The sequence below is a fragment of the Equus quagga genome, chromosome 2 (genome assembly GCF_021613505.1).
Source record: "Equus quagga isolate Etosha38 chromosome 2, UCLA_HA_Equagga_1.0, whole genome shotgun sequence".
Lineage (NCBI taxonomy): Eukaryota > Metazoa > Chordata > Mammalia > Perissodactyla > Equidae > Equus > Equus quagga.
This window is the reverse complement of record NC_060268.1, coordinates 114650013-114670673: the sequence shown is the minus strand read 5'-3', so window position 1 is coordinate 114670673 and position 20661 is coordinate 114650013. Positions and strand designations below refer to the sequence as shown.

Sequence of the window (20661 nt, the reverse complement as noted above, 5' to 3'; positions counted from 1 at the left end):
CCCAAATAGGTAGCCAGGAGGTCTAGGCTTCATAGGGCCTGGAACCCCATACAGCAGAGACCTGTGGACGAACTCAGGCCAGAGGTCATTGTCCCCTTGGTCTGGAGTTTCTTCCCAGGCCTAGCTGCACCCCTAGAAGGGAGAGTTTGAGAAGGGATAACTGGTGCAGTAGGCAGACTGACCACATGTGGCCATGGGTTCTAAGGGGCCTCCCATCTCTCAGCTCTCTTCATCGCCTCCTTTGAAAGTGAAGGTCCTGAGAACCACATGGAAAAGGACAGCTGGAAGACCCTCAGGTAGGAGAACTCCAGGGACAGTCTTATGAGCCCCTGAGACCAGCCCCATGCCTGAGTTTACAAGGAAGGGAGAGGACTCGGGGCAGAGGGAAGCATGATCTGCCCCTTGCAAAACGCACCTATGCACAGGCTGGGTCGGGGAAGGCATCCCTGGTGCAGGCTGCCAGTCAGTGGGATTGGGGTTTGAATGTCCCTGACTCCTCCCCTTGGTGGCCGGTTCTTGGAATCCAGGCCCTCCCATAAGAGCACAGGCCTGCCCTCTGCCTGCTCAGGGAAAGGGCCTGCCAGTTACCTGACCATTTCCTGTGGTCCTTTAGGACTACTCTCCTTAACAGAGCCTGAAGGCATGGATGCAGCCTGCAGACGCTGGATGAAGCACACACATGCACCGAGTTTTAATCTTGATTGATATGGGTTGAGATGAGGAGGCCTCACTGGTTGGGGTCCATTTTGTATATAACTTTTATGAAAAAAAAAAAAAAAGGTAATTATTTCATGCATCAACCTTTGGCACTTACAAAGCTTTTTTTTGTGTTTATTTTAAATAACAGGGCAGGGCCCTGCTTTGGGGAGGGGTGGGAAAAGAGTATCATGGGAGATGGCATCCATGATAATGTCTTATTCTAATGAAATGTAGATTTTTATTTTATACTTTTGATTATTAACATCTTACGAAAAGATATTTTAAAAAAACCCAACCAAAACCAACGAGAGCCCTGCCTGCTCGGACGCCCTTCCAGCCAGTGTCTCTGATGTCGGGGTTAGTGCCTTAGAGGGTGCTGGAGGGCTGGTCCCCACTCCATTCTTCTGGCCTGCAGCCAGCCAGTGCTGCCGGGAGGCGCCGGGAAAGCTCTGCCCTGGGCCACAAGGTGCCTGCCCTTAAAGCCTAGGCCAGCGAGGCTCCAGCAAGAAGGGCTTGGGTGGCCAGGAGGTCTCATTTGCATACTTCTGGAAGTGAACCTTGAGTATGGCTTTTCCAAAGTTTACATTTTCATTTTCCTTTATCAGGGATTTAGGGGGTTGGGGAGGGGCAGGGGGACACCTGGCAGCATATTTTCTGTTGGAATATGTCTGGCAAATGGTTCTTCAACTACATTTTAGGAAAAGAAAAAATTTAAAATAACGTAAGGGGGGGAGTTGTGCAATTGTCATTTTTCCAAGCTGTAACTGAAAGACACACTTAGCTGTAATGAAGAGAATACAAAGCAGACTTGAGGATGGGGACATTTAAAGTCGTTTTTGAAACCCAAGTACAAAGTGAAAAGAAGCAACACTCAAATCAGTATCCTGGTGGACTGCTCCCTCCTTCCCTCTGGGTGAGGGGCTCCCCTTATGGAATCTGAAACACAGAAAATTAGCCAGGCCAGTAACTGCTGGAGCCCACTCACATAAAACTGCCCGACCTTTGGAGATATTTCCACACCCAAACTCGAGGAGTACACTCCATTTGCTGTCTGACTTCCTGGTTGTGGGAGGTGACAGCTCTGCTCCCTTGAAAGTCAGAGGTGAGCAATCCATGCTGATTCTCCCTCCCTCACAGTGGGGCTTTCGTTCTGCACAAGCAGATCTGGAGCTCCGCACCTCACCCTTGTTTCTCTCCGCATGCCTGGCTTCCGCAGAAGCCTTCAGTTGGGAGGCCTGGCTGAGGAGGGTCAGTTAGTTGCTAATTCCCAAAGCTCCTAGGAGAGCCTGGAGATGTGAAGGTGAGGCCTCTGGAAGGAGGTGGCTCCGTGATCCACTGCTGATGCCCTCAGCCCTGGGTGGAGCAAGAATATTTACACTGTATTGTCACAGTGTTTTTGCACTTTTCAGATGTTCTAGATAGTACATATTGTATATTGATGGTACATATTGCTTTGTTTATGTATTTGAGATAAAGAAAGTCTTAAAACTTGAGAATATATATTTGGAATACAATGTTAGAACACTTCCTGTACATGCGTTAAGGAGCTTTCACTTCAGTGTGCACTTCACCGGGTCATCAGTTCTAGTACCTACCTGACACAGTGTCTGCATTTGCTACTTTATTTTCCCAATTTGATACATACCCTAAATTATGATGTTTCGGTATTTTAAGATGAACTTGAGTATAAAGCTGTACCATAACGCAGGATGTCAGTTGTTGGTGTGACTGGATGTACTTACATCAATAAAAGAACATGTTGCTCCCCTCGAGTGCCTGCTCTTTGTGTGCAGCCAGCGAGGCTGGACGGCTCTGGTGCTGGCAGGAGTCGCAGGGATGCCTGGGCCAACGAGGAGGATGAGACTGCCAAGGCCAACCATGGCCTTTCAAAGAAGGAGCAAGAAACCCTCATCTACCCAACACATGCTCACAAAGGGCTTTTTAAATAAACAATGCAAAAATAGACAAAGCTGTACAAGAGGCGTATTCTAGTCCTGCTTTCCTCAAAGTAAGATCCAAGAAGATGTCACTGGCTGTTTGTATTACGTGATCATGTGAGTTTGGGAAACCTCTAACTTAAACAAGATTGTAAAGGTTCCTTTACTGTAAGACTAATCAGAACCTTCAGCGTCCATGGGCACTGTGCTTCCCTCCCGGGCCAGGGAAGATTGCAGAGCACCTGCTGACATCTTTCTGCAGAGCAGTTTGCAGAATGCAGTTCTAGAGGGGGCTCTTTTTGTTGTAATGAGTCACATTGAAGAGCACTAAAGAAAAGAGATTTGGTGAGGGGCACATGAGAGCTTGTGGAATTGAAGGAAAAAGCAGCAAGATATTAGAATGGAAGCTGAACTCCCACCTACTTCTCTCTGGTCTGTCTCACCACCACCCTGTCAACAACGCCCAGGCCAGATGAGGTCCGCTTGCTCCAGCTCAGTCAACCTTGCGCTGCTCCTTCAGAGCTAACTCACCCAATTTTAATGTGCTCAGTGTCTGTCATGCCCACTAGACCAGCACTGTCCAACAGGAAACTTTCTGCAGTGATGGAATGTTCTGTATCTGCACCGTCCAGTATAGTAGCTGCTAGTTACATATAGATACTGAGCACTGAAATGTGGCCAGTGTGACTGAGGTTTTAAGTTTAAATAGCTAGTGGCCACAGCATTGGACAGGCAGCTGGGCCTGCAGGGCTTTGTCACCTGGTGCTTCTCCAGTACCTCAGTGGGTGGAAGACACACAATAGGTGCTCAGGTGTTTGTGGAGCAAATGGAGGACACCTGTTAGGGTGTGTGAGTTTTGGGTAAATGACAATACCTCTTAGGTCTTTACCAGGAAATTAAGGATGCTATTGAATTTAAAGTTAATTTTGGACATTTCTACCTACTTCATCTGAAGAAGGGGCAGTGCATTATTTGGTCTGTGCCTTGGACGCAGGGCTTGGGCTAGGAGTGGGAGGCGAGCTTGCTTGGCTAGATGTGGCACTTTCCTTCACCCACAGGGTAGTCTCTGCAGGGCAGTGCTTATCAAGGTGTGGGTCCTAGACCAGCAGCAGCAGCAGCACTGGGAACTTGTTCAGAATGTATGCTCTCAGGGCCTCACTGCAGACCTGCTGAATGGGAGACACGAGGGAGCCCAGGTAAGTTTGAGAAACTCTCCTGGCAGGTGAGGTTCTGCAGGAGTTGCTGCCTGCCTGCCCTCACAGCCTCCTTCTCCCAGGTGCTCTCTACTTCTCAGGCCTACTAAACTCACATGCCACACTCATGCACCTCATCTAATATTCGTGATTCCATTCTCACAACTCCTTCCTTGAGCCTCCTGATATCTTCCTGGTGAGTGATGCTCTGTGCTTCTCTGGGCCCTGCCCCTCCTTCCACATCACACCGTTGGCATCTATCTCATGCACTGGAGTCTCAGCTCTTTGTGTGTAGAAGCCACTTGTCATATAGCTATGTGGCCAGTGACCAGCATGGTGTCCCATTCCTCACAGCACCATATATGATGACTGAATGCTACCTTTCACTTCACACACGTTTCAGGAACAAATACTATGTTAGAGCAGCAGATGTGACAGCAAGATAAGCTGAGGATCTCTACTAAGGCCTAGAGACTTATGTGACAAAACCAAGATTATTTATGAAATATACACCTACTATACCTATATGTCAAACATATGCGTTGTTCCCCAGGGAGGCAAGACAGGATAAGCCTAAGAGTCCTAGTGTCCAGTTCCCAGCCAGGTACACTTGGACAAGTTGTTTACGTTTTTAAGCCTCCATTTTCTCATGATTAAGATGGACTCACAATACTCCATCCCATGGGGCTGCTGTAACATTACATGGCAGAAAGTGCAGCGCCTGGTTCAGTAGAAGTAGTCAGTATTAGCTGTATCCTCACAGTGGCACCCTGATGAAACTACATGCCACTTCTCCTGCAGAGAGTGGAAGCTTCTGGGAAAAGTGAAACAAAGGATTATAAGTCCCCTTCTCAAAGGAAAAACTGAAGTCCTGGTCGATACAAATATATGCTAATATTACCAAAGAAGCACGTGTTAAATTTAACTAGCATATAAACATAATGGGAAAAAAATTCCCACAAATTTGGGATTCAAAACTACTTTCTAAATGAAAAACTTACTATCCATCTATAGGCTGGTAACTTTAGGGCATTTTTTTTCTATCTTTATTCTCAAAAAGGAAGTCACGATACTTTGAGTAAGGTGAGGGGCTGCCAAAAAAACCCACAAATATCTACCCCCAGCACACCCAGAACTCTCAGGTATGGATCTTCAGCAAGATGTCGAAGATCAATGTCATCAAGAAGATAGGATAGTAAGTTACGCACCTGTCCATTTCTGGCAGCATGAAAGAGTGAGTGCTTACCTGCTGAAATCAACTGATAAAGTTACGCAAAATTTAAAAATCCAAGTGAAGGCAGGAACCCAGAGAGTCAGGGAAGCTCTGAAGTCTGTTTTTGCCCTGAGGGCAGGGACCATGAGCTTCCATTTTCATGTCCACAAGCAAGGGAGATAGAGAAGACAGTTCAGGGCCTGCTCAAGCTGAGAGATCAAATGGAAGACCCTAACCCATAAAGCTGGCATCCCAAAGAAACACTCTTCTGCCTAACCATGAACTTTAAGTAAAATGCTCTGCACCCAACCCCACCAAGGGGTATAAGGAAAATTGCCTGTTTTGAACCTTGGCACTGCAGGTGGAAAAAAATTTACCCCTGATAATTTGTAACCATAAGTCAGTGAGTTTCACAAAGTTTTGCAGCACAAATCACACTGGTCAAAAAACTTTAAGCTGAGAATTTAGTTTAACATGGCCCTGAACTGGTACTGCCCCTAAGTTACCCAGAAGCAAATATTCTGACTTATATTCTAGTTTAAAAAGTCTCTCCTTAGCTATGTCTAATCTTCTGTTAAAGCCACCTGCTGGGTTTTAAAATTGATTTCATTCCTAGATGCTCTATGTGTTTTTTTTCCCAAATCTGTTTGGTCAAAATTCTGAAGAAATACCAGAATGCAACACAGAAAGACAAAGATTGGAAAATGTGAAACAGGTTGAGAGAGATGGAGGTTACAACAGGTTTAACTTATTATCAGAGTTACAGAAGAAAAGAGAGAGAATGAGGCACAGACAATGAAACTCTGACAGCTGAGAGAATTTCAGAATTGACAGAAGACAATAATCGAGGGAGCCCAAAGATTCTCAAGCAGCATCAGTGTAACAGAAAAATCTGCACACAGACATAGCACAGTGATATAGAACAGAGATAAGAAAACTTCCCAAAATTCTGTACCCTTCAAAAAATATTTTTTAAATGAGACAAAGATATTTACAAAGTAAAATGGAGCTTGCTATCTGCAGATCTTCCCTAAAAGAAGTTCTGAAGGATGAATCTTGACTCCTACTGCACACTATACCCAAAATTATTTCCAGATGCATCATAGATCTAAATATGAAAGGTAATACAATAAAGTAACTAAAAGAAAAATGAAAATTTTTCTTTACTTTGGAGTAGGCAAAAGTTTCTTAAATTGGACACCAAAATCACTAGCCATAAAAGAAAGAAAATTGATAAACCAGACTTTACTAAAATTAAGAACTTTTGTTTATTAACAAATAACATTAAGAGATGAAGAATAGTCCCATGCCTGGGAGAAGATATTTGCAATATATAAATCTGACAAAAGACTCATATCTGAAATTTAGAACTCCTAGAAATCAATTTTTTAAAAAGCCAATTAAAAAAAGCGAAAAATTTTAATAATCATTTCACAGAAGAATTACAAATGGCCAATAAGCATATGAGAAGATACTCAACATTATTTCCCTGATAATAAACTAAACCAAAAATGAGACAGCTGTACACACTCAACACAAATTAAAGGGTCTAAATTAAAAACACTGAAAATACTGTGTTGGGGAGATGTGAAGTAACTGCATCTCTCATATGTGGCTAGCAGGGGTCAGTTACTTGAAAGGACTGAAAAAAATTTGCCAATCTCTGGTAAGCCTAATCAAGAAAGAAGAAAAGGCTCAAACAAACAATATCAGGAATGAAAGAGGCACTATCACTATAGATCCTGTACATATTACACAGATAAAAGGAGATCACAAACAACTTTGTAAGTTTCATCTAAATTTTCAAATTTATCAGTATAAGTTCCTAGAAATTTGCACCTTACCTAAAATAACTCAATCAAAAATGACTTCAGAAGAAATAGAAAATCTGAATAGTTATACCATCATTAAATAAATTGAACCAGTGATCAGAAATCCTCCCATATAGAAAAGTTCATGCTTAGGGGTGGCTTACAGGCAGTTCATTTAAGGAAGAAACAATTCCAGTCTTACATAACTTTTCTAGAAACAAGAATAAGAGGGAACACCTATCACTTGTTATAAGCTAGTATAACATTAATAGAAAAGTGCAACAAGGAGGAGGAAGGGAAGTCCCAGGCAATCTTACTCATGAACATGCATGAAAAACACCTGACATATATACATACCCACACACACATGCAAATACATACACAGGTCTGTAAATGAATGTGTATGTGTGTCTGTGTGTACGCAAACTGAATCCAGCAATGTATGATGAGGATAATACATCATGACAGATTAGAGTTTAGCCCAGGAATGCAAAGGTACTTCAGAAAATCAATCAACTCATCAATTTAACATATCAAAGATGGGAAAAAAATCATATGATCATTTCAACAGATATAATAAAGGTATTTGATAAACCCTCTCGAGCATGATAAAAACTCACCAAGTAGTAATAGAAGGTAACTTTGTTAACTTGATAAAGGGTATTTACAAAAACACCTCCAGCAAATACCTTACTGATGAAACACTGAGTGTGCTCCCCTTGAGATCAGAAACATGAGCCAAAGGCCCACTCTTATCACTTTCAGTCAACACTACACAACAAATCCTAACAAGCATAGGAAGACAAGAAGAATAAAGATACAAAAATTTAAAAGAAACAAAACTTTCAATACTTATAAATACGTGATATGATTATGTAACAGAAAACATGAAAAAGAAACTAGAAATACATTATTAGAATTAAGTGTTTTTGGCAAGGTTGTTGAACACAAAAATTAACACACAAAAATCAATTTGATTTCTAAACACCAGCAATAGACAATAAAAATAAAGACAGTTACAGTGATATCGAAAATGCAAAGTATGTAAGTCCCCTGTGGGAAAAAAGTATCAAACTTAATTGAAAGACAATAAAGAGTCAAATAGTTATGTCATGTTTAAGGATTAGAAGATTCCGTTTCATAAAGATGTAAATTTTCCCCAAGTGATGTTACAGATTCAATGAGATTCCAATCAAACTCATAAAGATTCTTGTGAAAGTTTATTCTAAAATTTATATGACAGTACAAAGGCTATGTATAAGCATGGCAATCTTTAAGAACAAGGCGAGTGGACTCTCAGAGACATTGACTTGTATAAAGTTACAGTAATTTAGACTGTGAGGCAATGGCATGGTGACAGACAGAAAGCCTAACTGAACAGATGAGAGCCCAGAATCAGACCTGTGAATGTATGGACATCTGAGGATGACAGAGTGGTTCTGCAGATCAGCGAGTAAAATATGGACTTACAGGTGACCCTGGAAAAAAGTTAAATGCAATCCTTACCTCATGTCATACACAAAAATCCCTTCTACTTACATTAAAGACCTAATTGGGAAAAGCAAAGTTATGTATGAGGTATTCAGAATATAATACAGAACAATAGCTTTAAGACATCCTTCCCTATTATAAAGTCATAAATCAATAATAAAAAGTAGAATACATGAAGGAAGAAGATTCATTAATCACATTAAAGTTAATTTTTATTCATCAAAAAATACCATCAAGAATGAGAAAGACAAGTCATATCCTGGGAGAAGATATTTGCAAACATTTAACCAACAAGAATTGGTATGCTGAATCTATGAAGAATTCCTATGAACTGATAAAGATGGGCAAAAAGACTGTAAATGCAAATTATAACAATTCATGCCTAAAGCCCATTAGATAAGCAAGAATTAATAAGCCTGACAAAATTAAGTATTGCCAAGGATGCAAGGTAAACTTTCTCAAAGTGCTGGAGGTGGTCCACTTCAGAAAGTAATTGAACATGCACACAGCTGATGATTTAGCATTATTACTCCTACAGAAATTCTTGCACACTTAGAGACACGTACAGGAGTATTCATGACAACACTGCTTGTGACAGCAAAAGCAAATAAGCACACAACAAAAAATCACAAACAACTCAAACTGTAAACAGTAGAATGAATAAATATTGTAGTATATTCATACAGTAGAAGACTAGTCAGTAATAAAAATGAATTAATTTTGAGATTAACATCTCAAATTACGTTTTGAAGCAAACCTCAACAACATAATACTGAATGAAAGTTAGAAACTATAAAATAAAATAATAGGTATATAAATTCAAAACTAGGCAAAACTAAACCATGTATTGGGAAGACATACATAGACAGTTGGAAAAACTGTGAAGAAAAACAAGTGAAAAGTTATCACAAAAATCAGGATAGTGACTCTTATGGAGAGAGTGAGGGTGTGTGATCAAGTAGGGGCATAGAGGCCTCTCACTGGTAATGTTCTATATCTTTTTTTTTTTTAACCAAGATTGGCCCTGAGCTAACATCTGTTGCCAATCTTCTTTTTTTCCCCTTCTTCTCCCCAAAGCCCCCCAGTACATAGTTGTACATTCTAGTCGTAGGTCCTTCTGGTTCTGATATGTGGGACGCCACCTCAGCGTGGCTTGACAAGGAGTACTAGGTCTGGGGCCAGGATCCAAACTGGCGAAACCCTGGGCCACCAAAGCAGAGCGTGCGAACTCAACCACTCAGCCACAGGGCCGGCTCTAGCGTTCTAGATCTTAATCTGGGTAGCTGGTGCACTGGTGTTGGCTTTATTATTCTTTAAAGTACACAATTACATGTTATACACGTTTCTGTATTTATGATATCTTACAACAGAAAGAAATTTATCACATTTTCATTTAACTTTTGGTAATAAAATAGTTTATTGGTACCGTTTAATGTCAAAAACATGGCATTGTTTCTATTGCTTAGCTTCCATCTTTAAATTAAAAGCTAGTTTAAAAAACACAAGAGAAAAGGTGAAGTCATTTGATTCCGTCAAAAAACAAGCTGCAACTTACCTTTGCAAATAGTTAGGTTCTCTCACTTTAAATACGCTAATTCACTGGTCTTCCTAATAAATAATTGTATATAAAAGGAGACAATGGTGTGAATAATTTTGCAGAGAAAACTTTATGTATCTTAAAAATAAGCCTAAATGCTACCCCAACTTAAAACTTGTAAGAATTATTAGTAAGTTATTGTAAAATTGAATTCATATAGCACCAAGAAATTTGAGATTTGTAATATTTCAGACGATATGATTTACTGAGCAAAAAGAGTAACGATTTTTCAGGGGTTTATATACAAATAGATAGAATTCAATATAGGTCCCTTTTAAACACCAAAGGTTCAAAAATCTATGCATGCCTTTCACCATATCTCCAATTTCTGGATCTAGCAATTGACTCTATGGTAAAAGATCCACGTGTGATAAATAATAGGACAGTCCTATCTGAATATAACTTCTTATTCATCTTGTCTCATTAATATATAATTTATATCTCAATTAAAACATCATTCTATCTGCAAGCAATATATTTCTCTAAAATATTCTGTAATTCAGATTTCCATTCAGACTACCTTCCCCTCCTCTCCTTTTCTGAAATCAGTGTGATTTTATGGTATACCTCATGAAATTGTCTTTTCTCCCTTCAGTGAAACTCTCTTTCAACTCAAAGTATTATAATAATGCAAATATAGATGTAGCATACATTAACATATTAGGGGAAAAAAGGTAATAAATATATATGGATCCATGCTAAATGAGACTATACAAAGCAAAGACCAAAAGACACCATGCTATGCTCATCTATTCTGAACCACCGCAAGAAGGCCCTGATGTGGCTCTGGCTAACATAAACTAATGTTCCCAGACACCCCAAGTGTCCTGTACTCCAGCATAATTAAGTGTTCTGTTAAGGAAATTTCCATGTTGATTTCTGTTTATTCAAACCAGTCTACAGTAACTCTGACTACTAATCCTGAACATGATGATAAAGTAGTAACACACTGTATTTTTAATCAAGTCATAGATTCTAACCTAAGTATTTCCTACTATTACTCATTTGTTTAAAACAGACATTCCTGGGGCTAAGCAACATTAAATTAAAGGTTTTTATCTCTTCCTTCTCTTGGTTGGTTGAGGATTTCAGATGTGTCATCTAACTATCCTCTGCTTCAGTGAAAAAGGATTCTTCAAGCAGTTGACCAAAGATCTTCATTTTAAAACCAAGCAGGATGACTCAGTGGTCAGCAGGTGAAGAACCTCTGTCCACACACTTCATCCTTAACACTCCACTCTCTGCAGGAATAGGATGCTCCTGACCCACCATCAGCATAGCACATTTCATCCCTCAGCCCACATACAACCAGGACACATCAGAACATGGGTGCTGGGTAGAAACTAATTCGAAACTATTTTTGAGACAGATTTCAACTTGTCAATAGTCATAGTACAGTATTCTCACAAAACAGACTCTGCATTGAAGCACTTGCTTTGTCTTCTCATATCAAGTTAAACTGCTAAAGTGAAGTAATATCAGAAAGAACATAAAAGATAGGCATGTCTTCTCTGAAAGAGGCACTGCATCTGCAATGGGAATTAAGGCTAAATAAATAGTGCTGGTTTCGGTTCAGACTAATAAGTCAACAACTACGTTAACCGACAGCTTCGCTATTTGTCCTGTATGCCTGTTTATGAAGATGTGTCTCTATCTCCTCCCTGAAGACCAGCATTCCCAGGTGCGAGTGAGAGGCCTCATTCATGGCTTTGGACTGGATGCACATGCGGTACTGCTCAGGCGTCAGCTCATCTGCACAGCGTTTCTCATGCCAGAGGTGGAAAAGGCCAGGAACTGGAGTCCGAATCACAATCAGGTCACCATGCAAGTATTTTCGATAAAGATGAACATCTTCTCCACCCCAACCTTTTACTTCCATGTCAAATCCACCTGCAGGATCAAAATTGACACTATAAGTAACTGCCTGGCAGCCAGAGCACAGTGAAACCTGATAAAGATTTAAATGTTCTGCTTCAAATGTGATGGTATGGTACAGCCCAAAGAAACCTGATGTAGAGGACCAAAGTCCTGGTTTAGAAGTCCAGTTACCAGCTGACATCTAGGAGCTTAAGGTCTCTATTATTGAGAGTATCAAAATGAGATTAAATATTTGAGAATGCTTTGTAAACTTCCAAGTTCTATAGAAAATCTACAGAAAGTCAAATAAAGGAGAAGGAAATATATAAATCAGCCATAATCTCATCCCCACTCATATTTTATTATGTTCTCTTTCTATCCTGTGAGACACAAGTTTTCTGGGTCACAGAAAACTTTCCAGAAGGGAAAACAGAAGAAATGATGAACCCAGAAAAATAAATTTGAGAAAGGGCACACAGATGATTTAAAGCCATAGAAATGGATGAAATTACTGAAGGAGTTTAGAAGAAACACAGGGCTTAGGTCTAAATGCTAAGAAAGGCCAATATCTCGAAGTTGAACAGATGCAGAGAAAGTTAAGTAGTAAGGGACTTAGAAATGGCCCCAGAGGAGGGAGAAATTCTGGAGAATGTGTTATCATAGTCAGGTGAAGAAAGCATCTTGAAAAAATGGTCAAATATGTACTGCTCAATTAAGAACTTTAAAAGAACCAAGCAGACCTGGCAACATAAATATCACTTATAACCTGACTTAGAACAAACCTGATGGGACAATGGGGCAGAAGGCTAACTGGAGTGGGCAGGCACATGAAATGAGAGATAAAGTTGAGAGTATTTTCAAATTGGTTTAAGTCGAACAATTAACTTTTTAAAGAAGCATGAACACAAACTATTTGGAGTTTTTTTAAGAGCTAGAAAAGAGAGTCTTAAAAACTGAGAAAAAATTACTTCTTTAATTAAGAGCTAGGTTTCCAAATTACATATTCTCTCAAATAATTCTATGCCACTTAATTTCACACACATAGGATGACAAGAATCCTGAGATCTCGGAAAAGCATTACTTTAAACAGATGGCTTTATTAATTGCTCTATGTGATACACCTTGGCTTTTCTTCCTTGTAGACACAAATAAGCTCTTCTAATAGTAGAGATGGTGTAGATACTTAAAGTAAACGGGGGACTTCCAGTTTCTGTCCTAGAAATCATCACTCTGTCCTAACAAGTAAAAGCTGAACAAATTGAAAAATCAACAGCTCTTCTCAGATCCCTCAGAGAAGTAAGGTCACAGGGTAAATTGCTGCCCTCAAAATTTGAGAGACAGACAGGTGGGAATGACAATTTACTAGAACAGAAACTCGTAAGTAGAAATCTCTGGGGCAACCAGTACCAGGGGTAGGAAAATCTGAACTGTAATTGACAAATGGAAGCTCAAAAGACAAGTCTGAAAGTTAAAAATTCCAGTGAGGGGCCCAGCCCTGTGGCCAAGTGGTTACAGTTCCATGTGCTCCACTTCAGTGGCCGGATTTGAGGGTTCAGATCCCCGGCACAGACCTACTCCACTCACCAGCCACGCTGTGGTGGTGTTCCACATACAAAGAAATACAGGATTGGCACAGATGTTAGGTCAGGGCTAATATTCCTCTAGCAAAAAAAGAGGAGGGTTAGCAATGGATGTTAGCTCAGGGCGAATCTTCCTCAGCAAAAAAAACAAAACAAAAAACAAACCTCCAGTGGGGGCCAGTCATGGGGGGGGACCCCTACATTTTTGTGAGTTTTACCTCTAGTTAGCTCTACCAGGTTCTCACAGTGAAGACTGGAGAAAAATCCCCTAGTGCTTCTAGCAGGGGGAAGGAGGAAAGTAACCATTTTGAAACATGCTAGAGCATTCTATTCTTCTTAACAAGACCTGCCCTCAGGAAAAACCATTTTACCAGAGCCTAACCTACCTGGAGGAAGGGATATAACCAACTCCAGCCCACTCTAGCCATCCTGTCTCAACTAAGGTGGGGGCAGTGTCTGACAAACATTTATGAACTTCACTGTCCAGATGCACAGGCTCACTAGAGAGTGAAACCTAATCACAGGACTACAGCATGCTTCCTCTTCTCCCACACCTTACCTCCACGTTACTAAAGGCCTATTTACTACAGTTTCCTTTTACCTAGTACATCATGTTCAGCTATCAAGAAAAAATTAGGCATACTAAAAGGCAAAAAATGAAGTGTGAAGAGACAGAGCAAGCATCAGAACCAGACTCAGATATGGCAGGGATGTTGGAATTACAGGCACACCTCAGAGATATTGTGGGTTTGGTTCTAGGCCACTAAATAAAGCGAATATTGCCATAAAGCAAGTCACACATATTTTTTTGTTTCTCAGTACAGACAGAAGTAATGTTTCCATTACACTGTACTCTACAAAGTGTGCAATAACATTATGTCAAAAAAATGTACTTAATTAAAAATACTCTATTGCTAAAAAATGCTATCATCTGAGCCTTCAGTGAGTTGTAACCTTTTTGCTGGTGGAGGGTCTTGCCTTGATGTTGATGGCTGCTGACTGATCGGGGTGGTGGTTGCTGAAGGTCAGGGTGGCTGTGGCACTTTCTTAAAACAAGACAACAATGAAGTTTGCCCCATCGATTGACTCTTCCTTTCATGAACGATTTCTCTGGACTATGTGATGCTATGTGATAGCATTTTACCCACAGCAGGACTTCTTTCAAAATTGGAGTCAATGTTCTCAAACCCTGGTGCTGCTTTATCAACTAAGTTTATGTACTACTCAATCCTTTGTTGTCATTTTTACAGTCTTCACAGCATCTTTACCAGGAGTAGATTCCATCTCAAGAAACCACTTTCTTTGCTAATCCATAGAAGCAACTCCTCATATTAAAGTTTTATCATGAGATTGCAGCAATTCAGTCACATCTTCAGGTTCCACTTCTAACTAGTTTCCATCACATCTGTAGTTACTTCCTCCACTGAAGTCTTAAACCCATCAAAGTCATCCATGGGGGCTGGAATCAACTTCTTCCAAACTTCTGTTAATGTTGATATTTTGACTTCTTCCCATGAATCACAAATGTTCTTAAAGGCATCTAGAATGGTAAATCCTTTCCAGAAGATTTTCAGTTTACTTCGCCCAGATCCATCAGAGGAATCACTATCTGTGGCAGCTATAACCTTACAAAATGCGTTTCTTAAATAATAAGACTTGAAAGTTGAAATTACTCGTTGATTCACGGGCTGCAGAATGGATGTTGTGTTAGCAGGCATGAAAACATTAATCTTGTTGTATACTTCCATCAGAGCTCTTGGGTGACCAGATACATTGTCAATGAGCATTAACATTTTGAAAGGAATCTTTTTTTGAGCAGTAGCTCTCAACAGTGCGCTTATAATATTCAGTAAACCATGCTGTAAACAGATGTGCTGTCATTCAGGCTTTGTTGTTCCATTTACAGAGCACAGGCAGAGTAGATTTAGCATAATTCTTAAGGGCCCTAGGATTTTTGGAATGCTAAATGAGCCTTGGCTTCAACTTAAAAGTCACTAGCTGCATTAACCCCTAATAAGAGAGTCAGCCTGTCCTTTGAAGCTTTGAAGCCAGATGCCTCCCTAGCTGGCATCTTTTTCCAATATGACTGTTTCATCTACACTAAAAAATCTGTTGTATAGTGTGGCACCTTCATTAATAATTTTAGCTAGATCTTTTGGGTAACTTGTTGCAGCTTTTACATCAACACTTTTTGCTTCACCTTGCACTTTTATGTTATGGAGATGGCTTCTTTCCTTAAATGTCATGAACCAATCTTTGCTAGGTCCAAACTTTTCTTCTGCAGCTTCCTCACCTCACTCAGCCTTCACAGACCTGAACAGAGTTAGGGCCTTGCTCTGGATTAGGCTTTGGCTTAAGGGAATGTTGGGTTTGATCTTCTATCCAAACCACTAAAACTTTCTCCATATCAGCACTAAGGCTGTTTCACTTTCTTATTATTTGTGTGTTCAGTGAAGTAGCACTTTTAATTTCCTTTAATAACTTTTCATTTGCATTCACAAGGTGGCTAACTGTTTGGCACAAGAGGCCTAGCTTTTGGCTTATCTCAGCTTTTGACATGTCTTCCTCACTAACCTTAATCATTTCTAGCTTCTGATTTAAAGTGAGAGACATGCAACTCTTCCTTTCGCTTGACAGAGATCCTGCAGGGTTATTAATTGGCCTATTTTCAATATTGTGTCTCAGGGAATAGCGAGGCCCAAGGAGAGGGGGAGAGATGGGGGAACAGCCAGTTGGTGGAGGAGTCAGAAAACATATAACTTAATTTATCCATTAAGTTCACCATCTTACATGGGCAGTGTTCGTGGAGCCACAAAACAATTAAAATAAAAACACCAAAGATGACTGATCGCAGATCACCATAACAAATATAATAATGAAAAATTTTGAAATATTATGAGAATTACCAAAACGTGACACAGAGACACAAAGTGAGTAAATGCTGTTGGGAAAATGGTGCCAACAGATTTGCTTGGTACAGGTTTACCACAAACCTTCAGTTTGTAAAAGAATGTAATATCTGCAAAGTGCCATAAAGTGAAGCACAATAAAACGAGGCATGCCTGTATCAGATCAGGAATTCAAAACAACTGTGATTAAAATGCTAAGGGCTTTAATGGAAAAAGTAGACATCATGCAAGAACAGATGGGTAATGTAAGCAGAGAGAGAGAAATTCTACGAAAGAATAAAAAATAAAGGTTAAAGATAAAAAACAATGTAATAAAAATGAATAATGCCTTTGAGAGGCTCACTAGTAGATGGATCTGGATGAGGAAAGACTCTCTAGCTTGACGACATGTCAATAGAAACTTCCAAAATTGAAAGCAAAGAGAAAGAAGACAAAGGAAGAAAAAAAACACAAAACAGAACAGAATATCCAAGAATTATAGGACAACTACAAAAGGTGTAACACGTGTCTAATGGGAAGATCAAAAGGAAAGGAAAGAGAGAAAGGAATAGAATCTCCAGATGAAAGAATCTAAATTCCATACAAGTGCTGATGAGAGGGCAGGGGCTCCCTTTCTCACTCAGCCCACGTTCATAGGGTAGAGGTTCCACTTAAGGTGTGGCAGGCCAATAATACTGGGGGACCTTCTACCCCACTTAGCACTCTGCTCATAAAGCAGGGTGTCACCCTGATAGAACTGTGCCACTGCCTCCACCCCAGCACTGGAGCAGAGGCTTGGAGATTTTTCCCAGGGGAAGAGGAAATCCGTAAGAACAAACTGCTCCAAAGCTCTTCCCAAAGGAACTGACTATTTGAAACAGAGTGTACAGAAGTTCAAGCCAAAAGGGGCTCTTGAAAATAATGGAGATTTTGATGGTAAACAACTAAGAGGAGGCTGATAGCCCCATTAGAGGAACAAGCTAAAATGCAGGCTGGCTAGTTTACCAGAGAGAAACAGGGAAAAGTGACAGCTAAGAGCCCTCGTGGGGTGGGAACAAATCTCAAAGACTTGCCTCAAAAACTACCCTGCAAAAGGGCACAATTTAATAGGGTCAGACTGTGGAACAATTTATGCCCCAGAGCATTGTCAAAAACAAGAGAGCAATCAGCAAGCAATTAGTGAAGCCTTAACAAGTGGGTGCAATACCAAGAGAGAGGCATGGAAAGAGACAAAGAGAGCCCTGCTAAACCCAGTGTCATCCCAGGATGACTGTGCACATGCCCTGAGGAGTGACATGAGAGGCTTCATACTGGTGGAGGGTGGGGAGATAGAATTAACTAAAATAGTAAAGTGAAGTCAATAAGTAAATAAACAAGGAAAAACAAAACAAAAAACAAGCCCTGGAGGCAGGGGGGAATCAATATCCAGAATTGACACAACATATTACCCAAAATGTCCGGTTTTCAAAAAAGAAATTACGAGGCATGTAAAGAAACAGAAAAGTGTGACCCATATATCAGAAAAAAAGCAGGCAACAGAAATTGCCTGTGAGAGGGCCCAGATGTTGGTTTTAACAAAGATTTCAAAACAACCACTGTAAATATGTTCAAAGAATTAAAAGAAATCATGCTTAAAGAAGTAACAGAAGGTAAAATGACAATGGCTCATCAAATAGAGAATATTAATAGACAGAAATTATATATAAAAAAAGAACCAAATGGAAATTCTGAGGTTAAAAAAATACAACTCAAAGAAAAAATTAGCGTAGCTCAACAGTAGATCTGAATTAACAAAACAAAGAATCAGAGAACTTGAAGACAGATCAATTGAGATTATGTAATCTGAAGAATAGAGGGAACAAGAGTGAAGAAAAATGCACAGAGTCTCAGAGAAATGTGGGACATCATTAATTGCACCAACATATGTCTAATATGAGTATGAGGAGAAAACAATGAGAAAGAAGCAGCGAGAAATAACAGAGGTCAGAAGGCAGTGATATATCCTTACTGTTTCATTAAGCAAAAAGTCAGGGAAAAGGGCATTAGTTTCATTTAATAGTCTTTTTATTGCTATTTGCTGAATTTCCATTATTCAAGTGTCATAATGATAAAGAGACAAGGTAGAGGAATTTCCAAAACAAATGGCTGATTATAAAAATGAATGTATGATGGACGTAAAAAGTATATGAAATATATTCTATTATCAAATATAAAAAAATAAGTATATATATAAAATATATAAAATATTTCTAATATGCTGTGGAAAGGTAGTCACTGAATGAATCAGGAGATATGGAATCAGGTTTCAGCCTTTCTTAAACTATGCTCTGATGCTTTATTTTTTTGCTGTGTAAGAATGACGATGGGGTGGGGCAGGAAGATTAGACGAGATTCTTCATGGTCATCTTTGGCTCAGGAGAGTGAGTGGATGACGAAGCCCGTGACTCTCAGTCCCCTACTCCAACTTCAATGACGGCTAGAAAGAGCAGCTGTTTTTTCATTTGTTTTAAATACTGGGATTTTGCATGACAGTTCAATAGACATTAAAGGGGGTTTCATCTCTAAATAAAAAAATATGAAAGCCCGTGGACTAGATAATCCACCATTACTTCCAGCTGTAACAATCCATGAGTACAACACCAAAGTTATGTAGAGACTTTTTATAAGTACTTGAAACAACTGCAAATATAGGTAACAAGCCAGATGTTTTCAAAAACTGGTTTGATTTTAAAGAAACAAGTAAATATTATATTAACACTTCTATTTTATCTTTATGACCTCATTTTTGCTATTCAAAGACATTAATTATAAACTCACTTTGCCTTTCATATTTCCAGACTCCTCTTTTTAGCTAATCTCAGACATTCATAATTTAATAGGAAAACACTCAAATCTGAGATATTTTAGAAAAATGCCATAAGGTGCTGCAGTAAATACGTAAAGTCCTATCCTTAAATGTCAGGTATACTTACCAATGGTTAGGAAATCTGATCGATACTGACAAGTCATTCCAAAGCCAAAATCTCGCCAAAAGCCAGAATCCTTTTTGTGAACCTTAAGTTAAAAAAAAAAGTTCAATTTAATCCCTCAAGAACCAGAAGTTTTAATCAACAATGAAACAAATTACTTTCCAAATAATACTTTTTCCTGTCATTTATGTGACTGGTAATGGATCACATGCATTTATATTATTAAATCCTTACAAAACCAACAAAAATATAGTAATCGCTATGAGCAAAAAATTCTTGCCACTTTCACTTTAGTTGAATTCAAGCCCTGTCAAGGTGCAAGTTAAGGCTACTAATAATCAAACAGTGTGTTGCCTGACCTCACAGGCAACATTCTATTCTAGGAGGACAACAGCTGCACAAACACATACTGTAATACACTGTGATCAATTCTTCACAGGAGACCTTATTTGGTGCCTACCCAGCATCCACTCCCTGGCCACTTCCTGACTATACAGTTTTGCTCTGGTAAGTGCCTGGCCCCTGGCAGCCCATGAGCTTCAGGGAAGCTCCTTCTACCTGTAGCTTCAGACTGGGCCATGAGTATTCTATACCTCACTTACTGTAGGGGTTGATTCACTAACAGGCATTAGACAAAATTCAGACCAACATGTTAAAAGGGGAGAGTTGTTGGGAACTTTGGAAAACAAAGCCCCCTCATTCTTCTGAGAGAGCTACTAGAAAAGACACTTGCTCGTTTTGGATGGAGTAGGGCAGGAGTAAGTAAACTACAGCCTCCAGGCTAAATCTGGCCTGCTGCCTGTTTTTGTGAATAATTTTAGCAGAACACAGCGACACTCATTTGTTTACAAATTGTCTGTGGGTGCTTTCATGGTACAATGGTAGAGGGGAGTAGTTGTAACAGCAACTGGATGGCCTGCAAAGCCTAAAATATTTTCTGTGTGGCTCTTTACAGAATAAGTTTGCCAACACCCTGGTAGGGTGTAGATGTGAAGCTGGGAAGTGCTGCAGTCCTTTTCTACGACAACGGAAAAAAGCCCCCTGGTACATAGTTGTACATTCTTCCTTGTCGGTCCTTCTAGTTGTGGCATGTGGGACGCTGCCTCAGCGTGGTTTGATGAGCAGTGCCATGTCTGCGCCTAGGATTCGAACCAATGAAACACTGCGCCGCCTGCAGCAGAGCACACGAACTTAACCACTCAGCCACGGTGCCAGCCCCGGGAAACCAGCTTTAAAATGAAGCTGTCACCACTGAAGTCCAAGCAGAAAAAGAAAAAGATGATCAAGGCTTTGATGATACTGAGCCTCCAGAATCAAGTAAAAGTTGAAGCCTGATAAACCTCCTTTATCTTATTCATAGATTCAAGAAGTGTTTAATCTGTTGGACATGGTTCTGGGAGCTGGGACCCAGCAGAGAACAGAGCTA

The 20661-nt window shown here is 39.9% G+C and overlaps 2 protein-coding genes across 4 annotated transcripts in view; one reads left to right on the top strand and one right to left on the bottom strand.

The window, feature by feature from the left end:
- RASGEF1A (RasGEF domain family member 1A) overlaps positions 1-1285 on the top strand; it is a 78682-nt gene extending 77397 nt beyond the window's left edge. For 2 of the 3 annotated variants that reach the window (XM_046654334.1, XM_046654332.1), the window contains exons 12-13: positions 224-296; positions 614-729. In XM_046654334.1, coding sequence (XP_046510290.1) covers positions 224-296; positions 614-638 — 98 coding nt within the window. In that variant the 3' untranslated portion in view covers positions 639-729. Of the gene's footprint in view, positions 1-223; positions 297-613 lie in introns of all 3 variants that reach the window. The other variant, XM_046654333.1, reaches the window with a different exon arrangement.
- An 8199-nt stretch (positions 1286-9484) lies between these two features.
- CSGALNACT2 (chondroitin sulfate N-acetylgalactosaminyltransferase 2) overlaps positions 9485-20661 on the bottom strand; it is a 41861-nt gene continuing 30684 nt past the window's right edge. Inside the window, exons 7-8 of the mRNA XM_046654214.1 lie at positions 19239-19320; positions 9485-11831 (exon numbers count right to left, since the gene is read on the bottom strand). Coding sequence (XP_046510170.1) covers positions 11539-11831; positions 19239-19320 — 375 coding nt within the window. The 3' untranslated portion in view covers positions 9485-11538. The remainder of the gene's footprint in view (positions 11832-19238; positions 19321-20661) is intronic.